General features: G+C 32.9%; 2 protein-coding genes across 3 annotated transcripts; one reads left to right on the forward strand and one right to left on the reverse strand.

The window, feature by feature from the left end:
• LOC145149986 (ran-binding protein M homolog) lies at window positions 1–4688 on the forward strand. 2 transcript variants are annotated; one of them, XM_079075258.1, is made up of 11 exons: window positions 1–173; window positions 274–705; window positions 2102–2248; window positions 2343–2429; window positions 2727–2772; window positions 2996–3072; window positions 3242–3404; window positions 3535–3603; window positions 3898–3957; window positions 4040–4126; window positions 4223–4688. In XM_079075258.1, exons 2-11 carry the CDS (start codon window positions 290–292, stop codon window positions 4499–4501), a joined length of 1431 nt encoding a protein of 476 aa, XP_078931384.1. In that variant the 5' UTR covers window positions 1–173; window positions 274–289; the 3' UTR covers window positions 4502–4688. The 2 variants fall into 2 exon arrangements, with proteins under 2 accessions (XP_078931384.1, XP_078931377.1); XM_079075251.1 differs by having other exon boundaries at window positions 1–705.
• Window positions 4689–10411: 5723 nt separating this feature from the next.
• Window positions 10412–12167, reverse strand: LOC145150250 (TonB-dependent heme receptor A). Its single transcript, XM_079075267.1, has 2 exons — window positions 11984–12167; window positions 10412–10821 (listed from the first exon to the last, which is right to left on the reverse strand). The coding sequence occupies exons 1-2, from the start codon at window positions 12057–12059 to the stop codon at window positions 10598–10600; spliced, it is 300 nt and encodes a 99-aa protein (XP_078931393.1). The 5' UTR covers window positions 12060–12167; the 3' UTR covers window positions 10412–10597.
• Window positions 12168–12718: the final 551 nt, after the last annotated feature.

Genomic DNA, 12718 nt, shown 5'->3' on the forward strand with positions numbered 1-12718 from the left:
CGAAGATCATTTCCATTGCTTCGTTCCTAGAGACGCTAAACTCATACGCAATACAGACAGACTTTCTGTATTTCACTCTACGAGAACAATATATAGGAGGAGAGCCGATACTCGTATAACAATATATTGAAACTATATCAAACTCCGTTCTTGATCTATTCCTTTTTTTCAGTGTAAGACACATCTTCCACTTTTAGGGTTTCAAACTTGATCAGAAGATTTCTCTTTCATTAGGGTTTTGTGCGTTCATACATGTGTGTTCTTGAATCTTAGTTCGAAGACTGAGAAAATGGTGAATGATTTCGAAGGCGGACGACAAGAAAAAGACATCGTAGGTTCGTATTTCTTGGAGTTATGGAGATCGAAGTCCAAGAAGGCAGCTGTTTCATATGCAAAAGATGTTGAAATGGTGAATTTAGATGATGAATGCGAAGAACTAGAAGAAGAGGAGGAGCCTGTTCCAACGGAGCTTGATACCCTGAACAGTTCGGGCGGGTTCTCGATTGTATTGCCGAATAAGCTATCGGTTCAGTACCCGACCGTGAACTTACATGGCCACGATGTGGGTGTTGTTCAGGCCAATTGCCCCGCCCCTGTCAAGCGTCTTCTCTATTACTTTGAGATTTATGTCAAGAATGCTGGCGCCAAAGGCCAAATTGCAATTGGATTCACTACCGAGGGTTTCCATATGCGCAGACAACCTGGGTATGTATGCAATAACCGATCATCCTTGATGCATATTCATCTAATCCAAAATAATTGACACTTTGTTAGTTAATATGCGCTAGATACTTGTAAATTATGCTTGATGCATTAAAATCTGTAACCGCTATAGTGATGATTTTTCAACTTCAAACCAGAGTCTATATTTTCATAAGAATTCTTATCATGTTGCAAATGAGGGTAGGTCTGTATTGCAACATGAGGCTTTCTTCTATTTTCACGTGGGTTCTATCACTTCCATGGAGTAGAAGATGAAATGAGGAGACATATGTGATGAAAAGAAGAAAATACTTCAATATACAAACCATGACAACACCCAATACCTCTCTCTACCTTATTTATCCACTTGCTCTCACCCTTCAATATCAAACTGAAAAAGAATTGAAAACAGAAACATAAAACATAATGCTTAACTATCCCTTTACCCAAACTGATCTTGTTGCTCCTCATCCATTATCCTTGCTGGAAGCTACATATGTTGCAATTTTTATGCGAGTTCCAATATTAGTGGTTCATGATGGGTTCAGATGTTTTTGCTTTCATTAATCTTGAAAAGAAAATGCAATTTCATTTCACATGGTAGCTCAGGAAGTTACTCAGAGATGTATCTTCTGCTAGTGATGAAGTTGATTAATTGTACATATTACTAAATGGGAACTTATTGATTATTTGGGAGCGTGAGTTCCTTGCAGTAGTCTTGGGTGCCAGAAATAAGCCTACAAGAATCTAGTTTTAGTTTATAGCATGAACTCGGTCCTTAGAACGGGTTAATTTGCATATTTTATATTGTTTGCTTTAGGATAAATTCCTTATCAAAACCAACAAGCTAGAAAATCACTGTTAAACTAACTGAACCTGTTTAGGAAGAGTTATGTCAAGAACTTGGAAGGGCAAATATTCATTGGAAATAGTTACGGGGTATGGATGACATTTGACTTGGGTAATTATGTACCTTTTGTTTTATTATTTGCTATTTACCTGGATATCCATTTTATAAAGATCGAGACTAATGGTAGATTTGGAGAGTCAGGAGAGAGGGAAGCAAAATTAGAAAGAAACACAAGAAAGGACACTAGCTACTACTCACTTCTTCCCTTACAATTTTGTTCACATTAACATAAGACCCTGACTCACTTTAGAGTGAGCATCAATTTTTGAGGATCTTTTGTAGTGCTTAGTTTTGAATGTTACCTGAACTTTTCAAAGGAATATGAACCAAAAGGCAAAAGGTTATTGGGCTAATCCACAGTCCACACATATCCTCCATGACTCCTTTCTAAACTTGCATTTATATGTGTATTTTAGAATCCTACTTTCTCATTTCTTTCTGTTAGAGCATTTATATGTGTACTTATTAAGGCTTTGTATTTTGTGACAGGTGGGAAGCAAACAGTTTTGGATATCATGGGGATGATGGACTGCTTTATCGTGGACATGGAAAAGGAGAGGCTTTTGGCCCAACTTATTCCACTGGTGATGTAGTTGGTGGTGGTATTAACTATACTTCACACGAGTTCTTTTTCACGTAAGATTCTTACTTAACTGACTGAGTTTCTTATATTTGCTTCTCCAGTAGTTCTTCTTTCAGACATTTTACAGTAATTTGTTTCTGATGCCAGAAAAAATGGTCAAGTGGTTGGAACAGTAGAGAAAGATGTAAAAGGTCGCTTATATCCTACAATTGCTGTTCATAGTCAATATGAGGAGTAAGCTTGTTCTTTCTTTTCAATATTCAAATTTTCTTCATACTTTATCTATAATTTGGGTTTCAGCGGATTGCCCAACTGGCTATCATTTGTTTGGAGTATGCGTGTCATGTATATTCAAAATAAATTTGAGCTTCTGCTACTTGAATAATTGAATGTATGGTTTGGTTATATGTATTGGGATTTCATTGGATGATTCGTTTTTGTTTTAAGCTTATTAAGTTGTTGAGATATTTTGCCAATCTCCTAATATCCACAAAATTTGATGTTCTTTTGTATGGTATTATTTTATTGCAGGGTGATTGTGAATTTTGGGAAAGATCCCTTTATTTTTGATCTCAAGGTACCATATCATTTTTCAAGTTCTATTGTCGTGTTTGGTTTTTACAGATAGCTTTCTGCAATGGTTTTTATTCGTTGTTATAATTGGATAAAAAAGTTGAATATTTATATAACACTTGCTACATAAATTTGCATGCAAGCATTTTCTGTTTTCTTGCATTATATATTAGATAGTTGTTATGTGGTGCAATATAACATGATTTTGTGTTTATATTGGTGAACAGGCATATGAAGCAACTTTAAGGGCAAAGCAACAGGCGGTTATTGAAAGAATACTTATACCGCAGGCAGCCAGTTATGGGTATGTTCAAATTTTGGATTTATTTTAAGTCTGATCCTTATCAAATTTAAATATCGGATTGGAAGTTTAGTGGATAATCTGGTGTTCATGTTCTTAGATAGTTTTGTATATCTATAATATTTGTATGCATAATAGTAATATGATGATGTACAACTAATTTGGTTATCAGAATTATTCGTTCCTACCTACAACATTATGGGTATGAGGAGACTCTGAATGTGTTAGATGAGGCTAGCCAAACTTGTATTCCTCCTATTACTACTGGTGTTCATGATAATGGCTTCAACGAGTATGGTGCCTATGCATTAAACCACAGAAAAATTCTGAGAAAGGTATGAAATGGATCATATGGTATTTGCTTATGATATGACTTCGTTTTAATACAACATTGATTGATGGTTTGGTAGCTTTTTCTTCTATAAATTATGTTCCTTTCTTGACTTATATTATTTTTTTTTGAAGCTAATTAAGGATGGTCAAATTGATGATGCATTTGCTAAACTCCGTGAGTGGTATCCTGAGACAGTTGAGGTAATGATTCTGTTATTATATTTTTGTGTTGCTTAATCATATTCATTCATACAAGAAAATTTTGCTTCTAAAAGTGTTTTAAGACATTTACTTATTAGAACATCATATCATAGTTTAAAAAATCTACCCAATTGTAACATTGGGTGAAAATTTCAAAAGTACAATGTTGTAATAGATAGAAAAAACTAAAAGTGCAAGTATTTATCCAAAAAAAAAAAAAAGTAGATGATCTTATTCTAGAGCACAGCAGCAGCATATGGTAGAAATGATAAGAAATATTTGGCCTGTGTGCAGGATGATACATCAGCCATTTGTCTTATGCTACAGTGTCAAAAGTTCATTGAACTAGTTCGGGTAAAATAAAATTTCCAGCTTTAAAGACTTAACTATCTATGTCAATTGTCTGAAAATCTATTTGGTTTTTACTTTTTATTAGGTTGGGCATCTAGAGGAAGCTGTGGAGTATGGAAGGAGTCATTTTGAGAAGTTTTACAAGTTGAAAGAGTATGAAGATCTTGTTAAGGTAAGCCCTTAATTATTCCCACAACCTTCAGAATAAATTAATACCAGTAAGTGTTTGCTGATGAGGAGGGTCTTTTGTTGTATATAAAATGTGTAGGACTGTGCGGGTTTATTGGCGTACGAGGATCCAAAGAAATCAGGGGGGTTGGGATATCTTGTGGAGGATTCACAGAGAGAGAACCTGGCGGATGCAGTGAACGCACTGATATTGTCAACAAATCCAGAGGAGGAGGCGACTAAAAAAAGCTGCCTGCATTCATATCTGGAGAGGCTGCTCAGGCAACTCACAGCTTGTTTCTTAGAAAAGAGGCTGCTCAATGGAAATCAAGGGGAAGCTTTCCATCTCCCAAGAGTGCTCCTTGCTAAGAACAATTAATTACTTACACTTGTTTTTTCTTTTTAGATCAAACAGATTCATTCTCTCTGTCCATATATGTCTGTCTGTCCTCTTGAGCCTTTCTATTTTTTTTTAAATGTTTCCGTTGTAATACTAAACCACCCAAATATGTACATTTTCTGAATTTGTAACTGCTATTTTGCATGGCATTCAGCTTTTCTTCTTATTTTGGGGTTTTTTTTTTCAAGCTATAAGGGATGCTATGTTTTATGCAACACTAGAACATTAAAAACAACACTCACAACTCATTGTATTTCAAGCATACAATCAGTTTTGAATGTATACTTATTTCTATCATCTCACAGCCAACATTTTTATAAAGAAAAATTAATCTTGTATTGTCTAAAACCTTAATAATTACCAAAACATGTCATCTTTCAAGAGTTTACAACACTAAAAATCATATAAGAAATTGTAGATACATCCTTTTATGTTATCGCCAAAGAAAGGGTTTTAAAAATAGCAATCCACTTTGGTGAAGCTACAATTTCTTTGCCAAAAATTTTCAACAAGCTGTTCCAAGTAACAACTACTCTGCTGCTGATGAAGGTTGACCAAAGATGGAACTTTTTCTATATGTACTGTCAAATTCACCATTTTGCAAATGGATGACCCTCCATAAACATTGCCGCTTTCATGATTATGATCATTATTTGCAAGCTTCAACCTCTCCAATCATCATTACTTTTATAGTAAGTCACAACCAAATCACTCATTAAAATAATTTTTGACAGCCATTTAGTTTCGTCTTTGTTCATTTAATAACAACCATATATGATATACCCAAGAAATTGTGCCGCATTTTGCACGTACTCCATAAAATTTTTACGATTGTCCAATACCTAACGAATGAAAAAATCAAATTATAAAATTCCGTAATGCTTACAAATATATTGAATTTATCCAACTATAAATATATACATGTTCAGGGTGAAAATGCATTGTCATCGATTGACATGTACATAATGGCAATTTATTTTCTTTTTTGGGCACCGTATGATGAAAGTCTTTGGTTTGAAAGAAATGAGTGCATTTCATTCGGAATATGTTGATTATCAAAGTAAAAGGTAAAGATTCTTTTTCGGAATTAATGAAAGCTACGAATTATGCCGTGAATGGTGACATAAGTTATGATTCCTGTTATAGACACACAAATCTATTCTATTATATTTCATTATATGTCTACTTTTTTCATCGTTATACTTAACAACAGTTTCTTTACTTTATTATGTCTAATCATTATTGCTTTTATTATTTGATGATTACACTTTTATGAGTAATTTTATTAATATTATTAAATGTAAATCCACAAACTTAATACTCCCTCCGTCCCAATATTATTGTCCACAGACAAAAAACACACATATTAAGAAAAACATTAATTACCACTAACTTTATTTAATAAAATGACAGTTTTGTTCTTACTTTGCATTTAATGTTCCATTAAATGCTTAGTTGGTTAAGTAATAATGAGGGGGTATTTTGTTAAAATTTTATTTATTTTTAGAAGTGGACTATTATTTTGGGACAAACCAAAAAGGAAAGATGGACTATAATTTTGGGACGGAGGGAGTATATTTTATTTTTTTCTATTTCTATAAACCTAATATATATATATATATATATATATATATATATATATATATATATAAATCCTGACCAAATTCTCATTATTCTTTTAAAACTTAAAAAAAATTTATTTCCGTATTAAATGATTAAAATACCCTTACAAGTATATTAGTGTAATTAATTTATATAACAAATCAAGTCATAGTTTTTTTTTTTTTTTTTTTTTTTTTTTGTAACGACAAATCTAATCTACTTTTAAATTACATCTTAATTTCACCAATGTCCACAACGAGACTTAAACCCTCAACTTCAAGAAGAGGCAACACCGGATACCGCTGACATCCCAACATTGTTCACCAATTAATTCATCAATATAAAATTTGATTTTGTTAATTGTTTATATTATTATTAACTGCCAGCAACATTAAATAAGTTTGTATAATAAATAAAAAACATTATGAATAAATTTTTCTAAAATGATGAACTCGTGTCTACATGTAAATCTATATATTTATTACAAGAATGTAACTTGTGCCACTAACTTTTGGACGACGAAACATTTGCATTAATTAGTATAAAAATTAATAATAAGCATGAATATATTTAACTAAAATGAGCATTTATGAATACTTATAAAATGCGTGTCTTATAAATATTAAGATATAAATGATTTCCACAAAAACCATGTAAAAATGTTGATTTTGAAAAAAAAAAAAAAAACAATGAGTCTCCACAGAAAAACTTATTGGGAATTGAAAAATAAAAAAAGATATGAAAACTAACCAATCAAGATCTATCAGCGTCAAAGTCTCAATACCATCATAAATAGTTAATGATGAAAACTAAACTGGTGTGTGATAGATGTATAAAAGAGTGACGTGTAAAAAAAATACTCTAAGTTATTAATAATGCCAGTGTGTAAAGAGGTATTTTGACAATTGTTTCATCGGGAAAATGACTTAGGAGGGTAATTACCTCTTATCCGTATTTACATATTGGCAACTTTTTTTTTTGTACATAAAAAAGCAACTAACTTGTTTTAACTGTTTAAATTATACCAATATTACCGGCTAATACATGTTTTAACCGGTAACTCAAAGGAAAAATGACTTAGGAGGGTAACTACCTCTTATCCGTGTTCACATATTGGCAACTTCTTTTTTTTTTTTTGTACATAAGAAAGCAACTAACTTGTTTTAAGTGTGTAACATCCCAAAAATCATGACCAAAAATTTCGTTTTTAATTTAATACTAAAACCATAATTGTCAAACCATTAATTTAATACTCCGGCATTGGGCCCCGCTCGACATTAGGCCCCGCCCGGCATTAGGCCCCGCCTGACATCGAGCCCCGCTCGGTATACAGATCTGTCTCTCTTAGGCCCTGCCCGAGGAATGTTTGCATGTTAGATTATACTTGTTGTCTGTGTGATACTTGTATGTGCCTGGTAGGGAGGTGAGTGTGGGCGAGGTCCCGTATCTCATCACCAGCTTGTTGGAATCCTAAGTCGATGACGATTTTGAGACCAAACAATCTAATTTATGGAAAGTTTAGTTTATGGCAAGTTGGTCATAAGTTTCCTAGTCTAATACAAGTTGGTTTGTTAGGCTATATATACATATTCATAATCGAGTTTATGATTATGAGAAAAGATTGTATCCAATATTGGTTTTGAGTTATTTTCCAATTAATCAAAGAGGTGTTTGATTAAAACTGTTTTGCAATTACGTTTTATAAACTAGATAGCTGAGTACGGACGGGGTTCCGTATCTCATTATTAGCGGAGTATGTTTCTTAGGACATAGATACAGTAGAGTATGTTTCTTTATGTGTTAGCATGTTATATGATTGTATGTGTTTAGCGGGCGGGGCCCGGAGACAGGCGGGGCCTAAGAGAGACAGATCTATATACCGAGCGGGGCTCGATGCCAGGCGGGGCCCAATGCCGGAGTATTAAATTAGTGGTTTGACAATTATGGTTTTAGTATTAAATTAAAAACGAAATTTTTGGTCATGATTTTTGGGATGTTACACACTTAAAACAAGTTAGTTGTTTTCTTATGTACAAAAAAAAAGAAGTTGCCAATATGTGAACACGGATAAGAGGTAGTTACCCTCCTAAGTCATTTTCTTTTTGAGTTACCGGTTAAAACAAGTATTAGCCGGTAATATTGGTGTAATTTAAACAGTTAAAACAAGTTAGTTGCTTTCTTATGTACAAAAAAAAAAAGTTGCCAATATATGAACACGGATAAGAGGTAGTTACTCTCCTAAGTCATTTTCCCTTGTTTCATCTGTACGGTCGACCTTAGACCTACAAATTTGACTTTTTGTGTGTGTGTGTTGGGATGGGTCTTCCAAAAATTAATTTATTTAAAAAACATTTCCACAAAGGTTTTATATTTTATATTCTTGGCTTTGCATAGGGAGTTTGTCCAATCAAATAAAGTGAGGGATCAACATGTAATTCGGTTTGATGTGACACACATCTTGAGGAACTTTATCGTCCATTGAAAGAATTGAATTATTCGAATCAAAACAAATGTCAGTAATTAGGCTAAAGGGTGTGGTGGTTGTTTTGACAATGATAAATGTGTGACACATGCCACAATTAGTGGGGGTGTGGTGATATTTTTACCTTTGACCAATCAATAGTTAAAAATTCATAATTTGCCATCGGTAACCTATGAGATTTGACACCGGCAAAAAAAGGTGTTGGGCTGTGGTGTTTACCGCCGGTAAAACAAACCATATCAGCTTGCCGGTGGTAAATTAGTAGGAAACTGTATAGCCTTAGTGCAAATTACATACACCATTGTCTAACCTGTAATGACCATTGTTTAACCTGTAAAAACAAGATCTAGTCCAGGATGAGCTATATAGTAGCCTTATATGTTTAGTAAAGTTATTTTCATACAATATAGGGATATCATGTATTACATCTTTGTAAAGAGGAAAGAGTTGATAACATGATTTACGTATATGATCATTATGCTAGGCAAAAATTGAATGTTTGGTTGCCTACTCAGTTAAATCTCTCTAAATGACCATTTTAGGCTCATTGTTGTCTTTTTCTCATTTTAGCTTCTATTATATAATTATTTTTTATTTGTTTTACGTGTATATATCTTAAAATATATGAATTATGAAAGTAATTTTACATAGAGAAATTAAATATTCTCCTAACTTTTGTTAATACTTTTCTTCCTACCTATTTAAGATGATGACAAATGTACAAATTTAATATCTCAATCATATTTAAATTAAATTAAATAACACTTGTCACTATCTAAAATAGATAAGAAGATAATAGTCACAAAAAATAGGAAGATATTTAATCTCTTTTACATATTAACATCTTATGTTAGTTTATTCTGTCGGAAATATATGATTAATACACCTCGCGCAACGCATGGGTCATCTCCGCTAGTTTGTATTTTATACATGACTCTGCATGCATGAATGGATGCAATCAAGGATGACAACAATTTTTTTCACATTTAATATTCAACTTATATAAATTTGTATATTCCATTGTTTGTATATGTTCGATCTTATTTATTTAACTATAATTTATGAGCTAGTAATTTTGTGCAGTAGTCAAACTTATTAAATTTGAAAACTTTTATGCTTTTATCTTAAACCGAACTAATGAAAATAACTTTTTTTTTCTATAATAAATATAGATATATTTAGATGTAAAAATACTGTATATCTACATGACACATAATATAATATTAATGATAATATTAATGAAGAGTTGTATTAGAGTGACATTTGACAAAAAGAGATTAAAACTATTTATTTATTAGAATAAGGATGATTTTTGAAAGTAGTATATTATGTTTTCTTTTTATGAAGGACCAACCCACAAACCCGCACCACCCAGTAATCTACTTATAAAGCCAAATCTTTATCCCAAGCCAGACTTAGAACCCTAAATCATTATAGAATAAGCATTCAGTGTACTATCAATCTCGTTAGTTGTTAGAGAATCACAGGAGTTGCAAAATTTTTGCACAAAAAAATAATAATCAACATATACTATATGGAAAATGTCAGAAAAATACAACCAACCAAAAGAAAACCACTATATTAATTTTATGCCCCTTAAAATCCTCTCTTTTGAAACCTCTAATTGTGTTCTCAATAAGATGTCTATAATAGGTTGTGCAGGTCTGTTAGAAGACATTTAATAATAGGGATTTTTCTGTATGCAACAAAATAGTGTTGGTGTTGTGCTTTTCTGAAATTATATAAGATGGAACATATTTAGTGAAGAAGAGACTAGAAATCACATCACATAATACACCGAAAAAAGAAGCAACAAAACAATTTCCATAATAATATGCTGCATGGCACTTGAATAGCCAATGCTGAAACAACATCACATGTCAAAATCTAATGAAAATGATTAGAAAACAAGACATTCATTAAGTCGTCTGCATTATTGAGATTAAACACAAGGGGGAAAAGAAAAGAGTAATGAGGGTGGAGGGGGGGGATTAACCAGATTTAGCCTTGTTTTGCTGGAAGACAACAGCAAAAATTGGTACTCCAACACCAATGCTGAAAGCAGTGAAAACACCAAGAGTCATGGTCAGCTTCTGGTTCTTCATGCGGTCCAAGTTGTACATGTGCTTTGAATGCAAGTACGCTGGCTCATCATGACCATGTGCATGTCCTCCCATTCTCTTTGCTCCAGTCGAATGGATACCCGCTCTTTGTACTGCAAAAAAAAACAAAAAAAAAAACTCAATACATACTCATAATCAATTAATCATATCATGTCTTCTTCTCACTACATCCATCAACTGACATAACACTTTTTTGTTTCTTTTCTAGACTCAATAAACCCTTTCAATCAAACATTGATCCCTAAACTAGAACTAAGGATAAACCTTCTTATGATCAGATATCATAAATTAACTGAGAATTCCCAAAATGAGTTTTCCACAATAAAACTTTCATATCAACAATAAAATTGTTCACTAGACAGCATTTGATTCATGTATAGAAATAGAATGACATATCCCAATAACCCTTGTCATTGTAGGTTCAGCATTCAGCAACAACTTTCTTGCCACTCATATTTTTTTTGTGAAGAAATTGTAGATAAATATAAACAAACCAATAGTTTTGTAAAATATTCAACTTTGAAGCACTAACAAGTAACAAACAAATCCCATTATAAAAGCTACCTATCTAAAAGATAAGAATTTGACTTGTGCATTTTAATTTTTCTCAATTTCCAAATCCACATGAGAGGTAGAGTTTAAAGGGGAACTAGTATCAGAATCAAAAAGTCATGACTGATGTCGTTGATAGATGGAGAGAGCTGAAAGATTTTGGAACAATTAAAATCTTTTAGACATCAATATGATGCAAGTTAATCATCACATGATCATGTTTTTCGTTTTCAAATTTATAAACAAGGTAAGCATTACTGGTTTAAAAACAAAAGAATCACTGATTCATAAATCATAAATATTCCCCTATCATTCATTTCTCCGACTTGAACAGTATGCTGCACATACCCAAAACGGCGAATTTCCACAAGCACTTTTAAAATAATTTCTTTCCACAGAAGGCAAACCAAAGTAATGAACGGGTTGAATACGTCAAAAAAAAAAAAACATGCTATAATCAATAAGATTCAGCCAGATCTATACACAATACAGTTAGCATCGTGCACATAGATCAGTAGACAAAATCGCATTAAAGTGCGATCCGAACGAACCAACACCACCGTACGTTTAGTACGCTACGAAATACAAACATATAAATATCAAAAAGTCAAATCAATTTAGCACATACCATAATTCAATGTTATATCGAGGGGAAATTAATACCTAGAACCTTATAAATGAGATTAGGGAAGGGATTTTTACCAGACTTAGCGAGAGACGACTCGGCAGAGACAAGCAGCTTTGAAGCGCATGATCTCAATCCGTTGTTCAACGCCATAGATAGGTTAACGATGGTATTGGTGCCGGAAATAGAGAGAATAATGAAAGAATAGTCCTCAGGTGACTCGATCAGGAAGCAAAATTAGGGGTGCGGGGGATATAAAGCATAAACGGAGGAGAGGGGCGACTGACTCGTCGGCAAATTTGGGCCGTAGTTTAGTGGGCTAACAAATCTGTACTCGCTTTCCTTTTTTTGGGATATGTAACATGACCAACCCCTGAAGTTCAGCACAATTGTAGGAATCACACAAAAGTCTTAGAAATTACTAAAATACCCGGTTTTGGGAAGACCTTGCTCAAATGCAAACAAAAATCCTACCAAAAATGTTGAACAAATGTCTGTTCATCCTCTATCTACCGGTTTTGAAACTGAGGATATTGTATTTTTGTAAACTTTTGAGTTCCAGTTTAGCAATTGTTTTGTTACAAAAATATATATTTATTTTGAACAATGTTAATTGAATTTTTTGTTGATAATACGAGTACGCACTACTAGTTACCTATCCAAAATTTACGAAACCTATAACCAGTCCTAGAAGCTTGATCACAACGGCTCTTCCAACTGATCCTAGAACCCAACAAAATCAATCCAAATAGCATTAAAAAAACACAAGTGAATAAACTTTTGGGTGACAAATGTGATGAACTTTTTGATAG

This window comes from Lactuca virosa, chromosome 1 (assembly GCF_052849685.1).
Source record: "Lactuca virosa cultivar CGN04683 chromosome 1, Lactuca_virosa_CGN04683_v6, whole genome shotgun sequence".
In the NCBI taxonomy this organism is placed as follows: domain Eukaryota; kingdom Viridiplantae; phylum Streptophyta; class Magnoliopsida; order Asterales; family Asteraceae; genus Lactuca; species Lactuca virosa.